This window comes from Xyrauchen texanus, chromosome 15 (genome assembly GCF_025860055.1).
Source record: "Xyrauchen texanus isolate HMW12.3.18 chromosome 15, RBS_HiC_50CHRs, whole genome shotgun sequence".
NCBI classification, from domain to species: domain Eukaryota; kingdom Metazoa; phylum Chordata; class Actinopteri; order Cypriniformes; family Catostomidae; genus Xyrauchen; species Xyrauchen texanus.
In genome coordinates, this window is record NC_068290.1 from 37,489,642 (window position 1) to 37,508,005 (window position 18,364).

Here is an 18,364-nt window from a genome sequence, read left to right on the forward strand (position 1 = left end):
AAATCAATTTATATAATGTCAAAAAAATTGTTCTTTCTTTACTATGGAGGGCAAAGCCAAAAGAGTCCAAAATTACTAAAATCCCAGATGCAGTTTTTTGTTCAACCAAAATCCCAATAATAACCAGAAAAAATTATGATTTGGTGCATAATGCAGGACTTTTAAGTATAAACAAGCCCAAAACACACAGGGACTCTTATTTTGAAATGATGAAAAAACTATCGGTAACTATAGACATAGATTTTTACACATAAGCGATAGTTCCACAAAGCAACTATCGGCACCGATTAATCGGTAAAACCGACACATCGGTCTACCTCTAGTATAAACTACAGTATTACTGCAGAATTAAATGCTTTTTTACTTTTGAGTCCGTTACCGACTTACAACTTTATACTAAAACATCTTAAGTAATGGAAATAGTAAACTTAAATTTACTAAGAAAGGAAATGTGAACCCCATTGGATTGCATCGATACATGAGTCTTAGCTTAATCTACTTTTGTGTATCTATCTTATTGCGTTTCTCATATTAGGTGTGCATCTGACTTTACTCAAAGGAACAAATGAATTCAAACAGAGCCAACACAGTGTTAGTCTCGTTAAACCCTTAAACGCACATTTAAGTGTTTGTTATATGACCAGACTGCTTATGCAAAAAGTATATTGGTTTACACATCACTCGGATACAATTATAAACATGTAACCTGTCACTCACTCTTAATCTCTCAAGTGTTCACGTTTGTTGTGAAGGTCTGTTTTGTAAAGGGATTCATATATAGACATAATGTATATTTGTCTACATAATTAAGATCAACTTTTGACTGGTAATGTATATGAAATCTGTTTCTAGGCAACACTAAAAAAATACCAGAGTGAGAGGAAGTCAAAAGTGGAGTCGATTGAGCGCTGCCAATCACAACTCAAGAAGCTGCGAAGGAAGAGTCAAGCTAGTCGCCACCCCAACAAATATGGAGACCGAGAGATGCAGGTACTGCCCTTAAAATACACCATGGTTCTACTGTTGCCAGCTTTGAAGATCAGGATGCAAGTAGCCCATGATGAATATAATTGAACTGAAACTGGAGGATGTTTTGTGAGCTTAGAAGGCCGTCTGTGCACTACATATTAAAGCTGATCCGTGTGTAAATAAGTGTTTAAGCATGAATTCTCCAGCATGTTTTGTTTCAGGAGTCGGTATATCTTTGTTTGTGCTAGCTGTGCTATCATGTGCAATACTCAAAGTGTGTGTGTTTTTGTCAGAAAGAGAGATAACAGGTCATTATTATGAGATTAAACAGATATCCGCTACAGCCAATCTGAGGGAAGGGGAAAAAAAAGGAACATTGAAGGAGAGAAACAAACAGGATGGTAGTTGGAAAGAGGTTGAGGAAAGAAAACAAAGGTGAAATGACAGATACTGCAAGAAAGGTTAAAGGGATATTCCATCTAAAAATTTGAAATCTGTCATCATTTACTCACCCTCAATTTGTTTCAAACCTGTATGACCATAAAAGTAGTTCACATGGTAAATGGTCTGCACTTATATAGCGCCTTTTTAACCTTAGCGGTATTCCAAGTGCTTTACACTGTATCTCATTCACCCATTCACACACACACACACCCATGACGGCAGAGCTGCCATGCAAGGCGCTAGCCAGCCATTGGGAGCAACTTGGGGTTCAGTGTCTTGCCCAAGGACACTACGGCATGTGGAGTCATGTGGGCCAGGAATCGAACCACCAACCCTGCGATTAGTGGACAACCCGCTCTACCACCTGTGCCACAGCCGCCACATGACTCATGCTCTATATTCCAATTCTTCTGAAGCCATACAGTGTCTTTGTGTGAGGAACAGACTGAAACTGAAGTTATTTATTGAAAATCTTTCTAACAGTATGTGGAGCTGATAAGTCGTCGGCAGGGGGAGTTGGATACTCTGGTTGCCATTGGTTATCGCTCTGCTCTGACAGAAGAGAGGAGGAGGTATTGCTTCCTGGTGGACCGTCAGTGTTCAGTCACCAAGATCCTCATCAACCACAACTGCAAGGTAATGGCACAAAATTGAACCAACAGTAGACTCTATGCGCAGACACTTCTGAATTGGTCAGAGGGGCAATTGCAAATTGCACCATGCCAGAAGCTGCTTATTCCTATTAGGTCTGGGTATTGCTACACATTTCCCAATTCAATTTGATTCAGATTCACAAGCTTACAATTAAATTCTTATCTAAATTCGATATGATATCAATTCATATGGGTACATTTCTGTTACAATATCTTTCAGCTCATGCTCTTAAGTATCACACATTAAGACACAAAGCTGTTGCTACAAGCTACTGTATATCGACCAATGAGGATAAATATTCACAAAAAATGTAGCTTGTGATTCACTGCAAATGTTTGCCAGACATTTTTAGCTCTTCACCGGTAGTGCTAAATCTGCAGCAAACCTTCGGCAACAATAGACAATTTGCCTCTTGTTTGCGGCTAATTTGCCATGAACTCTCAATTTTTGTAAGGGAAGCCATAGCCCATTACTGTCTTAGCAAGTCCCCATTTCTATGCATACTGCATTTACGTGTAATTATTAAAGTTGAAGTGTGCAACTTTTTTATATTAAAATACTTTCTTCTATCCCAGCTTATCATGTAGAGACAAATATAAGTAAGCCATTCATAGGTTAATTTCTTTTGAAGCCTTTTGGGCTGGTGGTTCTTCCCAGTCCAGCCCCGTTTAGAGGAATATGTTTCACAAAAATTAAATGTATTTTTCAGCATTAATTACAACTTTGTTTACTCACATCATGCTTTTCCAAAACTGTTTATTACTCCATATGACTGAACCTTTAAACAAGTACTTATGGAATATAGTTGTACTTACATCAATCACTGTAACTTTATAAACAAGAATATTTTGTGTGTTAGGTAAGAGAGCTCTTGTCGCAGAAGTTATCTTCATGGCAACAGTCATGCTCCCAGCCGACCAAACTACCAGACCGAGCCCTGAACCTGTTGCGTCACACTGCCCCCCAGAGCTCTGGAGGAGCAGGACTCGCAGAGGTGCTGCGCAATGCTAAGTTGGGAATCTCGCAAACTGGAGAACAAGTGAGGGTTTCCAAAATACACTGTATTTTAAGAACTGGTTATACAGGCTGAGATCAGGTTTTACATAGCTCTAATTTGCATAAATTTGGTGAAGAGGCACCGTTTAGTGTTCAGACAAACACTCCAAATAAGTATTTTATTTTAACAATATTTTAGAGTAAGCTACTTTTTGCACAAGAAACTAATGTTCATATTACATATTACCATTCATATTGGGTGAATCTCAAGAAAAGCATGTCCAGATCACATTCAGATTCAAAATCCAAATGAAAATCTTAGTTTTAGGAAGCTTAAAATCTTAAAATCTAGGAAGTATTCTTCTGGTGTTTAGGCAAAGTCATATCCATCATTCGGTAATGTAAACAAAGTGTAAATTAATTATGTGTACGTTATTTTCCAGAAATAAAGCCACATCTGAATATAAGTCGCAACTGGACAAACACACAATTTCCCTGAAATGAATGACGGTATACTGTAGAACTAATAGTTCCTTTTCCTTTCTCAGAGGCTGTCTGTACAGGAAGTCCCGCCATTGTTAAACGGTGACAGTAACAGCCGGTCTCAGCAGCAACAGCGGTCAACTCAGTCTGAAAACCTCTCCCAGTCTCTGCCAGGCCTTTCACCCAGCACCACTCCTCACCAGAACTCCACCAGTAATGGCCACACCAACTCCAGTAGCCCCACCCACTCCCAGCATTCTTCCCTCCAATCAACAGCGAGCGTGCCTGGTCTACAGTCCCCACCCTCTGTCAACCACGCCTCCCCATCTTCCCTCAGTTCTCTCCAGGGTCTCACCCCCCCTGTAACTGCCCCTCATAGCCCCCCATTAACCCACAGTGCCCCTCTGTCCCGTGCCCTCATACCTGCGTCCTCCAATACCCTCCACGGATTGGCCAACTCACACCCTGCTTTTAATGTGCTGAAAGGAGCAGAGATGTACGCTACCTCCACGCTACCATTGCCAAGGAGACAGCCAAGCGAGATTAGGACAGGGTTCATGGGTGAGTTATTGTTTAGTTTTTGCCAAATTTAAAGTCAGTTATTGAGTGAATCTCTATTGAGTGAAAATGTTTAATAAAGATTTTATATAAAGAAAACGAAGACTTTTCTGGCTGATTATGACAAAAACTCTGATTAACATAAAAAATATACTTTTATTGCGTGTCATGGCATCGCATCTTGTTAGCACACGGTGTTAGGCCAATTTAGATTTATTGCAATGTATTGTGCATCTGGAAAGTAGTGCTTCATTTTTTCCACATTTTGTTATGTTACAGCCTTATTCCAAAATGGATTAAATTCATTATTTACAATACCCCATAATGACAACGTGAAAGAAGTTTGTTTGAAATCTTTGCAAATGTATTAAAAATAAATAAATACAAAAATCACATGTACATAAGTATTCACAGCCTTTGCCATGACACTCAAATTGAGCATCCTGTTTCCACCGATCATCCTTGAGATGTTTCTACAACTTGATTGGAGTCCACCTGTGGTAAATTCAGTTGATTGGACATGATTTGGAAAGGCACACACCTGTCTATATAAGGTCCCAAATTTAACAGTGCATGTCAGAGCACAAACCAAGCCATGAAGTCCAAGGAATTGTCTGTAGACCTCCGAGACAGGATTGTATCGAGGCACAGATCTGGGGAAGGGTACAGAAAAATGTCTGTAGCATTGAAGGTCCTAATGAGCACAGTGGCCTCCATCATCTGTAAATGGAAGTTTGGAACAATCAGGACTCTTCCTAGAGCTGGCCTCCCGGCCAAACTGAGCGATTGGGGGAGAAGGGCCTTAGTCAGGGAGGTGACCAAGAACCCAATGGTCACTCTGACAGAGCGCCAGCATTTCTCTGTGGAGAGAGGAGAACCTTCCAGAAGAACAACCATCTCTGCAGCACTCCACCAATCAGGCCTGTATGGTAGAGTGGCCAGATGGAAGCCACTCCTCAGTAAAAGGCACTTGACATCCCACCAGGAGTTTGTCCTGAAGGACTCTCAGATCATGAGAAACAAAATTCTCTGGTCTGATGAAACAAAGATTGAACACTTTGGCCTGAATGGCAAGCATCATGTCTGGAGGAAACCAGGCACTGCTCATCACCTGGCCAATACCATCCCTACAGTGAAGCATGGTGGTGGCAGCATCATGCTGTGGGGATGTTTTTCAGCGGCAGGAACTGGGAGACTAGACAGGATCGAGGGAAAGATGAATGCAGCAATGTACAGAGACATTCTTGATGAAAACTTGCTCTGGACCTCAGACTGGGGCAAAGGTTCATCTTCCAACAGGACAACGACCCTAAGCACACAGCCAAGATAACAAAGGAGTGGCTACAGGACAACTCTGTGAATGTCCTTGAGTGGCCCAGCCAGAGCCCAGACTTGAACCCGATTGAACATCTCTAAAAATGGCTGTACACCGACGCTCCCCATCCAACCTGATGGAGCTTGAGAGGTCCTGCAAAGAAGAATGGGAGAAACTGCCCAAAAATAAGTGTGCCAAGCTTGTAGCATCAAACACAAAAATACTTGAGGCTGTAATTGGTGCCAAAGGTGCTTCACCAAAGTATTGAGTAAAGGCTGTGAATACTTATGTGATTTTTATTTTTAATTTTTTTATAAATTTGCAAAGATTTCAAACAAACTTCTTTCACGTTGTCATTATGGGGTATTGTTTGTAGAATTGTGAGGAAAATAATGAATTTAATCCATTTTGGAATAAGGCTGTAACATAACCAAATGTGGAAAAAGTGAAGCGCTGTGAATACTTTCCAGATTCAATTTAATGGCTTCATTTGAATTATTTAAGTTATTTAATTACAAGTATTTTTGTATGTGGGTCATTGACAAAAAAGGTTTTCCCAGGTGAAAAAAAAAGGGAAATATTTTTTAAATCTAGTTTAAAACACGTCACATTTGTAGAAATGTAATCTTTTGTGTCCATGTTGGTCAGAGAACCGCAGCTAGCATAGCCCGTGAAACAAGCAACTGGCCACTTCCATAACACGCTGTGAATTATGAAATCAAGTCGTGTCTCTTTACCCTTAAACTACTTATATATTTGTACATATTGGAATATTTTTCAATAAACATTTAGTATATTGTTTCTATACTTGTAATTAACAAATTAAAATCAATAGTTTTGTATATTTCCATATTTTTAAATTCGATTAAGTCATTTGCAATGCTTCATGGGATGATTTCAAATAAATAAAATTTCATTAATTCTTGCGTGTCTTGTGACTGAATGTCATCATCATCAGCTGTGGACACTAACAGTTTGGAACAAAATAAGAACATAATTTTTATTTTTGGTTGAACTGTTCCTTTAATTTAATTTGGCATTGCATCTCTTTTCTTTGGGTTCTTTTTTTATCCATCCATTCTATTGCACAAACTCATTCTCATCTTTGTCTTCGTCCAGGTTCCACTCTTCCTCGTGTGCTCCCTCTCTGTCCTCCCTCTCATGTAGAGGCTCTGTTCCCTCACTCTCCTGACACCTCACAGGGAGAGAAAGGAGGAGGAAGAGGAGGAGGAGGAGGCTCATGTCTGCTGTCCTTCCTGCCAGGAGACACTCTGACTTTGCTGATCAGTGAACCCAGAGACGGCTGGCACTACGGCCAGAATGAGCGCACCGGACGGTAGGAAACTGGAAATCAATCATTCAGGAGTGAAGGGAAATAAATATTAGCTACAGTATGACATAAGTGAAAACAAGGCTGTGAGGGATAGTACACTCCATTTAGTGGATTGTTATGCTAGCGGACATGTAAAAACAGAAGTAGCCTATACTTTGAGCTTTAGATGTTCAGTTACTCATCATATTTTGTGTGGATGTTCTAATCTCTCCTTCATAGAAAAGGCTGGTTTCCCTTCTCCTACACACAGCCTTATCCAAACACACCCAGACAACAAGACATCAGGTCTGTCTAGAGAATTTCACTTACTCAAATATGCATTCATGCCAAAATGATCAGTCAGCTGACAAAATGTTTTGCTAGTGTCTGAAAAGGGTTTGCATTCCCATAATTCAATCCTTTTCCCATGTCTCCCATCTCACCCATTTCGCCAAACCAGTCCTCCTCCCCTGTCTAAGGTGAACAGCACAAGCACAGGGCAGCTGGATAGGCTACCCCCTGCTGGTCAGATGCAGCAGGCCAGTCCTGACTCAGAGGATGAAAGGAGTGTAGTATCCCAGCGTGTCAGCACCTTCAGGCCCCGCCCTTATAGCATGCTGAACCCTGAAACCAGCAAGATGAGCCCACGGCTTACAGGACAGCGCCTGAGGGACAGGGTCAGACATACAGTGTTCCCTTTACTAGAGCAATGTCATTCCTCGTTGTGTTCATACTAACAAAACAACAGTTGATCCAAAGGGTGTCTACAAGAGGTGGCATACCAAATTTTGGCACTATAATAAATACGTATTTGAATTGTGAAGAACCACGAATCGGACGGGTTTTTATTTTTTATTTAAGTGCTATATATACCATTAAAGTTGTTCCTGGTGGTTAAATTGTACTTGTTGAATTAACCAGAGTAAATTATTTTCATGGTTGTTGATACTCTCATATATTCCCAGATGAAGTATGTCCGGAATATATTTCTAATACTCACATTCATACCTAAGAAAATACATTATTAACGGCCAATGCATCATGTATGTAATGCATCATGCAGTACATACACTGACAGTATGCGTATTTGGAAGCAGCTACTGCTACTACTACAGTATCCAAATGTTACAAAACTTATTATACATGGACTACAGGAACGTTGAAGGAAACATGCCAAATATAGTCCTAAGGGCGCTATAATTAACCCTTCAAGCTTGGATGGGGCATATGTTGTTGGAAAGAGTAGAATACAACCGGCCTATTTGTTTTACTCACAGACAAAAATATAGTGAGTAATAGCTAAGTATGTGTCTTTGACATAAGTTACATGTAAACAGGTGTTGCTTATATGCCGTTTTTCGCTTATAACGTCACAAAAAATAACGGAACATAAAATCTCACATACCTTTACTTAGAAGAGGTGATTATATATAAATGAGCCCACACACAATGGAATGCTAAACCAAACGTATTAGGATTCAGATCACTGCATCAAGAGGTGGAAGTCATCCAAAAATGGGCTGAGAGGATCGTTCACTCTAATTACATGTGGCCACCAGGAGATTGCGCCAAGTACATGACATAGACTCAATGATGGCTCAAATGACACAGAATGGAAATCAATGAGATCTTGTTAGTCATGCCTGCATGCTTTGGAGAGAAAGCATATCTTGTTGTGTTTGCATGAGTAATTAGTTCTTATGTACAATTATTATGTTTTATTTGTTGTTACTGTGATCAACGGAAATTACAATTTTTATCAATCAACTGTATCCACATGATGGATTCTTTCACATTTGGCTATTGTTGAAATATTGTGGCTTCATATTAATATTACATTATACTTTTTACTTTCTTATTTCATTGGGACAACTGTAAATGTTCACATTTCTTTTTGTTCTGTAACACTTTACAATAAGTTTGTATTCATTAACATTACTTAACTATATTAGTTAACATGAACTAACAATGAACAATAATTTTTCAGCACTTATTGATCTCGATTATTGTTCATTTCAGAATGTGCTATTGTGGAATTATTAACACTGATCATAGTTAGATTATGATATGGTACCTAATGCATTTATTATGGTTGACAAATGCAACCTTGGCTTTTACTCTGCTGACTCTCAATTCGTATTATTTTTCCTCTCCTCACAGATGTCCACTGATTTCATCTCCCCACCTCCATCCCCGACCAGGTAAAGCTAGTTAGCTCTGGTTAAAGGAATAGTTCACCCAAACATGACAATTTTGTACTTATTTACTGCAAAAGAGGGACACTATATTCATCCATCATTTTTGTGTCTGCATCCAGCTTCAAAAATGGCACATTGATGTCACAATGGCGAACATGGTCTAGATGTGAGCTTCGGTGAAGGTCAAGACTTTAATTTTGGTCTGTTTTTCACACAAAGCTCTCGTATGGCTTCCGAAGACTTGGAAGATTGAGAACTTGAGTTTTATGGTGCTTTGTTGGCATTTTCTTGTCCTGTTTGGATCTTGACTGCTGTGGTCATTATGAACTTTCGTTGTACAGTATGTCGCTTTTGGGTTAACTATTCCTTTAAAAGAGCATTTTAAATCACTTCAGGTCTAATTGGTCAACTGTGCTGATTTATGCTTTCCCTCTATAGGATCAATCCATTTGCCCATATTCGGCTCAAGAAGACGGTGACCAATGATCGCTCTGCCCCAGTTATACAGTAGAACCTTCAGTTATAGACAACCAGAGTGATGCTGTCTATAACAGGGCCACTAATGGCTCTGTATTATTGAATAAGGTATTTAACCTTTGTGATGCAATTTTTGATACTAGACTTTTCAGTCTTATTTAAATTCTGACAATAACCAATCTCAGAGAATTAACCAAACATGAATTAATATCAGCTATGGCGAATCAATATGATCAGATTTAGGGGGTTTGTATTTTGGAAAAGCACACATGGGGATATAGTGCAGAGATTACTTGATAACAATCAATACATATAGTGTGATGAATCTTTCAGCATGATTTCTACAATACAAAGTAGGAAATTACAAGAGAAGTAAAATAGAGAACTTTTTGTTGGCAAGTGGTAAACACAATACCATGGTGCTTTGTGGTGATATCCCATTTTATAACAGTTTTTATCAACTGTTATTTAAGTTGCTAACTGTAAATACTTCATAGACCTGTTCTTGCATCTGAAACAACAGATTTATAGTTAAAAAAAATCATTATTGCATTAAAAATATATAGAAAGCATTTCCAAAGATATTGTTAGAATGTGCTACAATTTTTGTAGCATTAAGCATTTTTGTGGAATTGTCCACGTTTGCAGTTCTTTAGTTAAAATCAATATTTGACTTAAAAAAAGGAAAGGAAAAAAGTTCACCCAAAAATAAAAATGTCTCTTATTTTCTCACTCTCATGTCATTCCAAACCCTTGTGCTTTTTGGGTATGTTCCCGCATATGTTTGAACCGCACGTGATGCGCAAAGTTTGAATATTAGGAACAGAGAATGAGATTTGAGAACTACGGAGTTCAAGATTTTCAGTAAATAACAACTTAAATTTCAGTCAGTTCCTCACACAAAGTTATCGACTTGGAATCTAGTGCACAAGTCACAAGGACTGCATTTGTGATGCTTTTATAGCGAGACGTTTTGGAGCTTGACAGCTGTGGTCACTATAAGAGAAGCTCTTTTCTATACAAAATTCATAATGTCCCATGGCATAGCATCCAGGTTTGCAATAACATGAGGATAGTAACAGAGTTTTCAGATTTCGAGTGCACGTGCCACATGAACATACCATCTGTTAGCTCAGGATACTTTCCCCAGAAAACCAGAGCTATTAAAAAAGATTTATTGAATAAAAGGGAGATGTAGGTTTACTGCCTGGTGCAGTCAAGGAGTAGGAAACAGCTGAATGGCTGAATTGAAATGTAAAGTTTATTTACAGAAGGACTTGGTAAGAGGAAAAAGTTTAGTTTTTTTTTTTTTTAAGTTTAAACTTTAAAGTGAAGAGGCTCTCAGCTTTGGTCTCTTGTCCCACCTTTTTAATCAGTCTTGTATATTTTGTTAAATCCTAAATCTCAAAAAGCTTGTAGTCTTGAGTTGTAGCAGATTGTAGGTGAGGGATGCATGACAAGGCTAAGAGTGAAGCTGTGTGTGCAGAGACAAGACCTCTGCAGATGTGAAAGAAAGGTTTGGAAAGTGGAGAAGTGCTGGAGGAAGTGACTGTGGTAAAGTGCTGTAGCTGTAGGATTGTAAAATAGACACTCTCTTCCTTACTTGCTTTTTTTTCTTTTTCAACATTTTAGGAAGAGTGTATTTAGTAAAAGTTTTTATACCCAGCGATTTGAAAGTAAGATTAAAAATGTGATGCTACAGTTCAGATTCATTTGATCTTTTGGCTTGTTTATATTTAGTCTATCCTAACTGTCTTGTGCATTGAATCAAAATTATTCTAATTATTAACGATGATAATATTTTTCCACTTCAAGAGGTTTTTAATGGATCAGTTTATTTTGTTTCATTTTTTTCTATTATATTCAATCTTTAATTGAGTAAAGCAAAAAATATAAATGTATAGATATATATAACTATCTACAGAGAATATGTTCCAAACTGATGTAATCTATGTGAAATATACACTGATCAGCCACAACATTAAAACCACCTGCCTAATATTGTGTAGGTCCCCCTCGTGCCACCAAAACGGCACCAAACTGCATCTCATAATAGCATTCTGAGATGAGATTCTTCTCACCACATTTGTACAGAGTGATTATCTGAGTTACCGTAGACTTTGTCAATTCAAACCAGTCTGGCCATTCTCTGTTGACCTCTCGTATCAATAAGGTTTTTCTGTCCTCAGAACTGCCGCTCACTGGATGTTTTTATCCCCATTTGGAGAAAATTATAGAAACTGGTGTGAAAATTTCAGGAGATCAGCAGTTACAGAAATACTCAAACCAGCCCATCTGGCACCAACAATCATCCATGAGATTATCTAATAAGCCAATCGTGTGGCTGCAGTGCAAAGTCTATGGTAACTCAGATAACCACTCTGTACAATTGTGGTGAGAAGAATATCATCTCAGAATGCTATTATGAGATACGGGTTGGTGGTTTTGGTGGTACGAGGGGGACCTGCATAATATTAGGCAGGTGGGTTTAATGTTGTGGCTGATCTGTTTATATTATCCCAGGGAACCATACTATGAAACACTGGCTCATCTAATTGGTTTAAATAACATCCATATTTATAGTTTGCTGTATTATCTTGTTAGTTAGTCTGGTTACTTCACTGTACTATTTTGGTGATAATTAAATCCACTTGCAGGGTCTCTTGGGTCAGGTTTGCCTTGACAAGCACATTAACTACAATCACTAGATGTGTTTTGAATCAGATTGGCATTGGAATGTTTGGAGTCTCTGTAGATCATTTATATATTTTGGACTGTTCTAACTTTATGCTAACTCTGTCTCCCTGCAATCGCTTTTGAAAATGAACTTCAATAAACAAAGTTAATCTCTCTGGTCTGTGGTGTCCATTTCTCTACAAAAAGAAAAAAGTATGCAAACAATTCAGTATACAAAAAGAAACTGTAGCTGGATAAATATGACTTATGTTTCTACTGATCATTCAGAACATCCATCATGAAGCAATGATTATCTATTAAAACAACACATCCATTTATCAGGTGTGTGAAAGAAAATCTTATAGCAATGGTGTTATTAAATAAAGAGCTTTTATTGACAGCAATCCATCTAATGGGACAAAAGGAAGAGTGGGTGTGGACTGTACATGATTTTGAAGGACATTTCACAGGTTTTTCAGCCATTCCAGGTTTTCCCCCTGTGGGTCACTTGGGTGCGCTGGAATGTCCGGCATGTTTCAAACATCTCGCACTGGGACTGATGGTTAAACATGATAAATAAGATCAAATTTAATAAATATATATATTGTATTTTATCCAGTACTATTAATCAGTTTCATGAAGTGCATCATTGTGTACAATGTACAAACTAAGCAATAAGTTAGCTTTATCGTTGTTGTTTTTTTTAGTAACATTTTCTTGCTTTTAACACTTTATATAAATGTAAAAAGAGGAAGTTGAAAGTCTGGGTCAAAAACACCCCTTCAGGCAAATTTCACCTTTCAACACTCTTAAAAAAAATTAAAAATGTAAATGTCACAATAAAAAAGTCTAACCCTATATCTATACCGGACATGAGTGTTGCGTTGCGTCAAAAGCAAATAAGCCAATTTTGCATTATATTATAATTAATGAAACATTATTGATATTATTGGAGGAAATTATTGAACTTAGAAAATATGTTTGAATCGTTTTCACAATAATTTTCTCTGTCACACATTTAAATAATTTCTGAGTGCTTCTGGTCTACTTAGTTAAATACTATTTAGTTTTTAACCACATTTAGACACAATTATAGCAATAATTACATTACAATAATAATTGTACAGTCAAATGTACAAGTTGTAATTTTAGTGGATTAATGTTGAACATTAAGTAGGATATGGGTTATTTTCCCATTTAAAGGAATATTCTGGGTTCAATGCAAGATAAGCTCAATCGACTGCATTTGTGTCATAATGTTGATTACCACAAAAAATTATTTCGACTTGTCCCTCTTTATCTTAACAAAATAAATAAATCTGGCCAATCTGTAAATGTTAAAATACTCAGTTTCAAAAGTATAACAACAAGACGTAAACAACATGTGTGTTAACATAATTTTAGTGCAATAAAAATCACTTACTTACATTTTTGTATGAAGTTAGAACATTTTAACCCTAAAATGACCGCAAAAACGACGATTTAAACAACTTTACATTTAAAATAATACATGATTCCATAGGGATAATATACCTGGATAATTGTATGGAATTGCTGCATTCAGCATTCCTGTGTACTTCGTTAAAGGGCTCAAAACCGGCACAATGCAAGCTGAAAGAAACACAAAATAAATGTTACATTTACGAAGCAGAAAGACATAACTATGTAAACATGAACACCGATGAACAAACCTCACTGCATGTCACACTCACCCAGCAGTCCGAGACCACATGCAGCTGTGACTACAGGCTCTTTATTCCATGCGTTCTTCAAAAACCTTCCAACTTATTACAGAAAGATTGCGGTCAATGCATCTCAACAACAAACAGATGTATCAGCATTCAACACCAAAACTGCACAATTTGCTTGTTTGACATTTTTTGGGACATTTACATAACCCCCAAAAATTCAGACAAATAAATGAGACTTCATCATATGACAACCCACTAGAATACTGTCATGTTAGCATAGTTTTGCTCAAGATGAAGTGAGAAATGTACACGTCAAAATGTATGGTTTCACATATAAACCAATTTTCTAGATTATCCAAATTCACCCTACTGTGGTGGAACAGTGATAATACCAGACGGCAATACCATGATTCTTTGATATATACCACTGTAATATTGAAAACTTACCATATTCATGTACTATAGTACATGGTATTCCAATCTGCTTCAAAAATGATACATATGACATTACCATGGTGGAGGTCCCAAGTACCATAGCTTCGTTGCCAAAAAAACATACCATGGTAATTTTGGAAGAATTTGTCAGTTTTTTAAAGACTGTAAAGGTGTAAAAACAGACAGAAATTGTCTACATAAATCTAGCTATAAGAGAACTATATATAACCATAGCAAAAGCAAACGATAGCTAGTATGAGACTCCAAGGTCATCGTATTCACACATTATAAATAAAGTACTTTTCAGTACACGAAAATATAATAATTTATCTCGTGAACTTTTCAAAGAATCTGTTATTGTAGAATACGATCGATCCGAACTGATGCAATCACAACTTTCATCCAGCTAACATGTTCAATGTACTTACAGGCCGCCATGTTTACGTCTGTAGTTTGTCACTGTGTAAACATCATGGGAATTGTAGTTCAGCGACTGACATCAATGACGCATTCGCAGCGACTGGCGTCGTATTAAACAAGCGCCTCGCTGAACGCGTTGTTTTGAGAGCTGAATCGTTAATGTTTTGAACATTTGTTATTTGCACATTTGTATTTCTGTATGCTTGGGTATGTTTGATGCGTTGATTTAGTCATGTATCGGCGGAACTGTAACATATTACTCAATTATATTCACAATTAGCCTACATCATGTCTGATCCTTTACAACATTAGCAACTAAAGGTGAGTAAACTAAAATCAATAAAGCAGTTTAAATGTATCTGAGTGCAAATATGATGTGGTTGAGATTTCTAGAGAGCAGATGTAAAGTCTGTATGGATAATGTTAATCACAGTAATATACTGAATTATGTAATAAAGTGAAGTGTTTATCAATGATTCAATCCTGAGATAGTGTATTATATTGATGTTGATGCACACACACACACACACACACACACACACACACACACACACACACATTAGCAAGCAGATTGTATCTTATTATTGATTTTCCAATTGATGAACAACACTCTTGAGTATGACAAATCTTCCATTGTGCTGACTTTAGATGATGGAGGATTTCTCGGGCCTGGCTTTACCCCCTCTGTTTGGGGGTCACATTCTGGAAGCTGAACTGGAGACGGGTGGGGTAGAGCTGGGCCCCAGTGGCAGTGAGCTCATGGATAATGACGGGGCCCCGTCTGGACCTGGACAGGATGGGGAGGAAGAGAGAAGTGAACTAGACAAACGAAAGTATCAAGCTCTCAGCAAGAAGTGCAAAGAGATAGAACAGGTAATTTGTTTATGCACAAAATATATGGTAACTTCATACTCACCGTGTAATTAGATCTGAAGATTTTTTGGTTTGGTGAAAGCAGTATTTTCTAGTTCTACCAGGAAAACGTAGCTTAAATCGACATGAAAATGAAAATTCTGTCATTATTTACTCACCCTCATAACGTTCCAACCCGGTATGACTTTCTTCATTGGCACTTGAAAGGTGAATTTTTGAAGAAAATCCTGGCCACTTTCTATACAATTAAAGTGAATTAAGAATGGATCTTTCAAGCTCCGAAATAATGAAACGAATGAATTGATTTGAGAGCTACAGCAGAGGCTGATTTTCAGTAAATAATGACTTAAATTTTGATGTACATATCATATGGCTTCAGAAGACTTGGACTATAGTGCATGAGTTGTATGGACTACTTTTTTTGTAATGCTTTTTTTCCATTTTGGATCTTAACACTCCCAGTCCCATCCACTTTCATTGTGAGCAGCTAGGATATTCTTAAAAAAAAACTCCTTTAGTGTTCCAGGGAAGTCAAACAGGTTTGGAGTAACATGAGGGTGAGTAAATTATGCCAGACGTTTCATTTTCAAGTGAACTATTCCTTGAAATTAAAGTTCAAATTGGCACAGAACAACAGAAAATACTTTACTGAACTCTTTTTCAGGTGAATGAGAAGATTTTGGGTCGCCTTCACCAGGTCCAAAGACTGACTCGTCGACTGAGGAAAGAAAGGAGGTACATGAACTTTCTTTGGTTTATTTATTTCATGTATTTTATGTACACATACTTGTGAATTTCAAACTTATTCTGCTTATTTTTTTAATAATAACATAATAGAAACATAAGAACAACTGTAAATGTATGTCAGGTTTCTTCTGAAGACACTGGATTCGTATGGAGATGAATACAGGACAGCACAGCTCACCATCCCACTAGAGGTGAGACACCTATACAATGGAGGATACTGATACTTTTTTTAAAAGGGGTTATTTCATATGGCACAAATTGTAGAGGCATCATAAACTACTACTAATAACAGTTTCTAGAACTAGGTTTTCAGTATGGTGTCTGCCAATTCCACATATGTGTTAAAAACAACATTGTTAACTTCAAAGCTAAAGTTAAGACACTAAAGTTATTACGTTATCCCTTCCATATTCAAATACTTTAAAGGGATAGTTCACCCAAAACCGAATATTCTCTCATCATTTACTCACCCTCATGCCATCCCAGATGTGTACGAAGAATTTTTAGAAGAATGTCTCAGCTCTGTTGGTCCATGCAATGCAAGTTGATGGAGGCCAACATTTTTAAGCTCCAAAAAGGAGTTATTTTTGGTCTGTTCTCACCCAAAATTTATGAGATCGCTTCAGCAGATAGATTAAACCACTGGAGTCTGATGGATTACTTTTATGCTGCCTTTGTGCTTTTGGCGTTTCAATGGTCTGGTCATCATTCACTTGCATTATATGGACCTACAGAGCTGAAATATTCTTCTAAAAATCTTAATTTGAGTTCAGCAGAAGAAAGAAAGTCATACACATCTGGGATGGCATGAGGTGAGTAAATGATGAGAGAATTTTTTTTTGGTGAACTATCCCTTTAAGTTACGTTCAAGCACTCATTGTAGTAAATTATATGATTCTCTTTGTTTTACATCAGTTAACATTAATCCTGCTTCTTGTGTTTGTCAGGATGAAAGGAAACCTGGTTTAGATTGTATTGTTGGTGGTGATGAGGACAGCTCCTCCCCTACATTTCCTCACCAATCAGCAGGTGGTTCCAAGAAGAAGAAACACCGGCTTCCAAAGGACAAGGTATAGAGAGCGACACAGAGACGCCTCTTACAAGCATCGGGTATATGTTGTCTGCATTGGTTCCGTCACAAGTTTCAGTTTAATGGACTGGATGGGTAATATTACATTTGTAAATGTATTTAACATGCTCAATTTTACAACTGTACGTCGGATTGATTCCTATAGACAGATTAAAGGATTTTCCAGGTTTAAGTTCAGCTCAGTCAACAGCAGTTGTGGCACAATGTTGTTTACTGTGGAAAATATTTTCAGCTCATCCCTCGATCATTAATTAAAAAAAGGATAAATCTGGGTTCCAGTAATACACTTACAATGGAAGTGAATGGGGTCAATCGGTAAACAGTATGTTAACATGATTTTAGAGTGAAAAAATGCATTGAATGGTTTAAAGTGTTATGGCAAAATAGACATTACACTAAAGGTTAGTTAGCGATTTTATCTCACTAACATCACGTTAACGCACATATTGTTTGTCTTATGGCTATACTTTTGAAACATTGAAGTTTTAATGTTCAAATATTGGTCCCTATTTACTTCCATTGTAAGTGCCTCATTGTAACCTAGATTTTACTTTTTTATTTTTTAAATTGATTTTTGTATCAAATATTATTAGCAATACAAATAATTTCCCTAGCAAACAGCACTCATTATATTGAATAACAGTTTCCATGTTTAAGTGATCCTTTTTTCCCCCCACAGACAGAATCGGATCACTCCATCAAGGCTGAGGCTCAGTTCACAGGCTTTCCCAGTCCCAGTTCCCTTTCTCACTGATCTCAGAGCAGTGCTGCAGGATAGCCTACAGCCAAAGGACTGTCAATACAATGATTTGACCTCTACACATGGACGATGTCGCTGTACTTTAGTTTGGTGGTGAATGAGAAATGTTTGTATGTTTTTCTTTATTAAAATGAACCATTTACTGTAGAGCATTGTCTTTTTATTGGAGAAAAACAGACAGAAAACAATATGCTTTGCAGAGTAATGAACTAGTCTTGCAGCTCTCAAATACAGATCAGGGAAACATATATACAACAGATCGTTGT

General features: G+C 37.5%; 3 protein-coding genes across 3 annotated transcripts in view; 2 read left to right on the forward strand and 1 right to left on the reverse strand.

Annotated features, from left to right (window-relative positions):
* The window catches only part of LOC127655915 (brain-specific angiogenesis inhibitor 1-associated protein 2-like), a 36,832-nt gene extending 25,397 nt beyond the window's left edge, over positions 1–11,435 (forward strand). The window contains exons 7-15 of the mRNA XM_052143980.1: positions 853–990; positions 1,897–2,049; positions 2,927–3,106; positions 3,612–4,107; positions 6,539–6,755; positions 6,972–7,037; positions 7,192–7,408; positions 8,892–8,932; positions 9,368–11,435. Coding sequence (XP_051999940.1) covers positions 853–990; positions 1,897–2,049; positions 2,927–3,106; positions 3,612–4,107; positions 6,539–6,755; positions 6,972–7,037; positions 7,192–7,408; positions 8,892–8,932; positions 9,368–9,440 — 1,581 coding nt within the window. The 3' untranslated portion in view covers positions 9,441–11,435. The remainder of the gene's footprint in view (positions 1–852; positions 991–1,896; positions 2,050–2,926; positions 3,107–3,611; positions 4,108–6,538; positions 6,756–6,971; positions 7,038–7,191; positions 7,409–8,891; positions 8,933–9,367) is intronic.
* Positions 11,436–12,436: 1,001 nt separating this feature from the next.
* LOC127655918 (NADH dehydrogenase [ubiquinone] 1 alpha subcomplex subunit 3-like) lies at positions 12,437–14,625 on the reverse strand. Its single transcript, XM_052143983.1, has 4 exons — positions 14,221–14,625; positions 13,795–13,866; positions 13,616–13,693; positions 12,437–12,638 (listed from the first exon to the last, which is right to left on the reverse strand). The coding sequence occupies exons 1-4, from the start codon at positions 14,333–14,335 to the stop codon at positions 12,619–12,621; spliced, it is 285 nt and encodes a 94-aa protein (XP_051999943.1). The 5' UTR covers positions 14,336–14,625; the 3' UTR covers positions 12,437–12,618.
* A 109-nt stretch (positions 14,626–14,734) lies between these two features.
* tfpt (TCF3 (E2A) fusion partner) lies at positions 14,735–18,239 on the forward strand. Its single transcript, XM_052143982.1, has 6 exons — positions 14,735–14,949; positions 15,277–15,501; positions 16,166–16,236; positions 16,370–16,439; positions 17,196–17,318; positions 18,018–18,239. Exons 2-6 carry the CDS (start codon positions 15,277–15,279, stop codon positions 18,090–18,092), a joined length of 564 nt encoding a protein of 187 aa, XP_051999942.1. The 5' UTR covers positions 14,735–14,949; the 3' UTR covers positions 18,093–18,239.
* Positions 18,240–18,364: the final 125 nt, after the last annotated feature.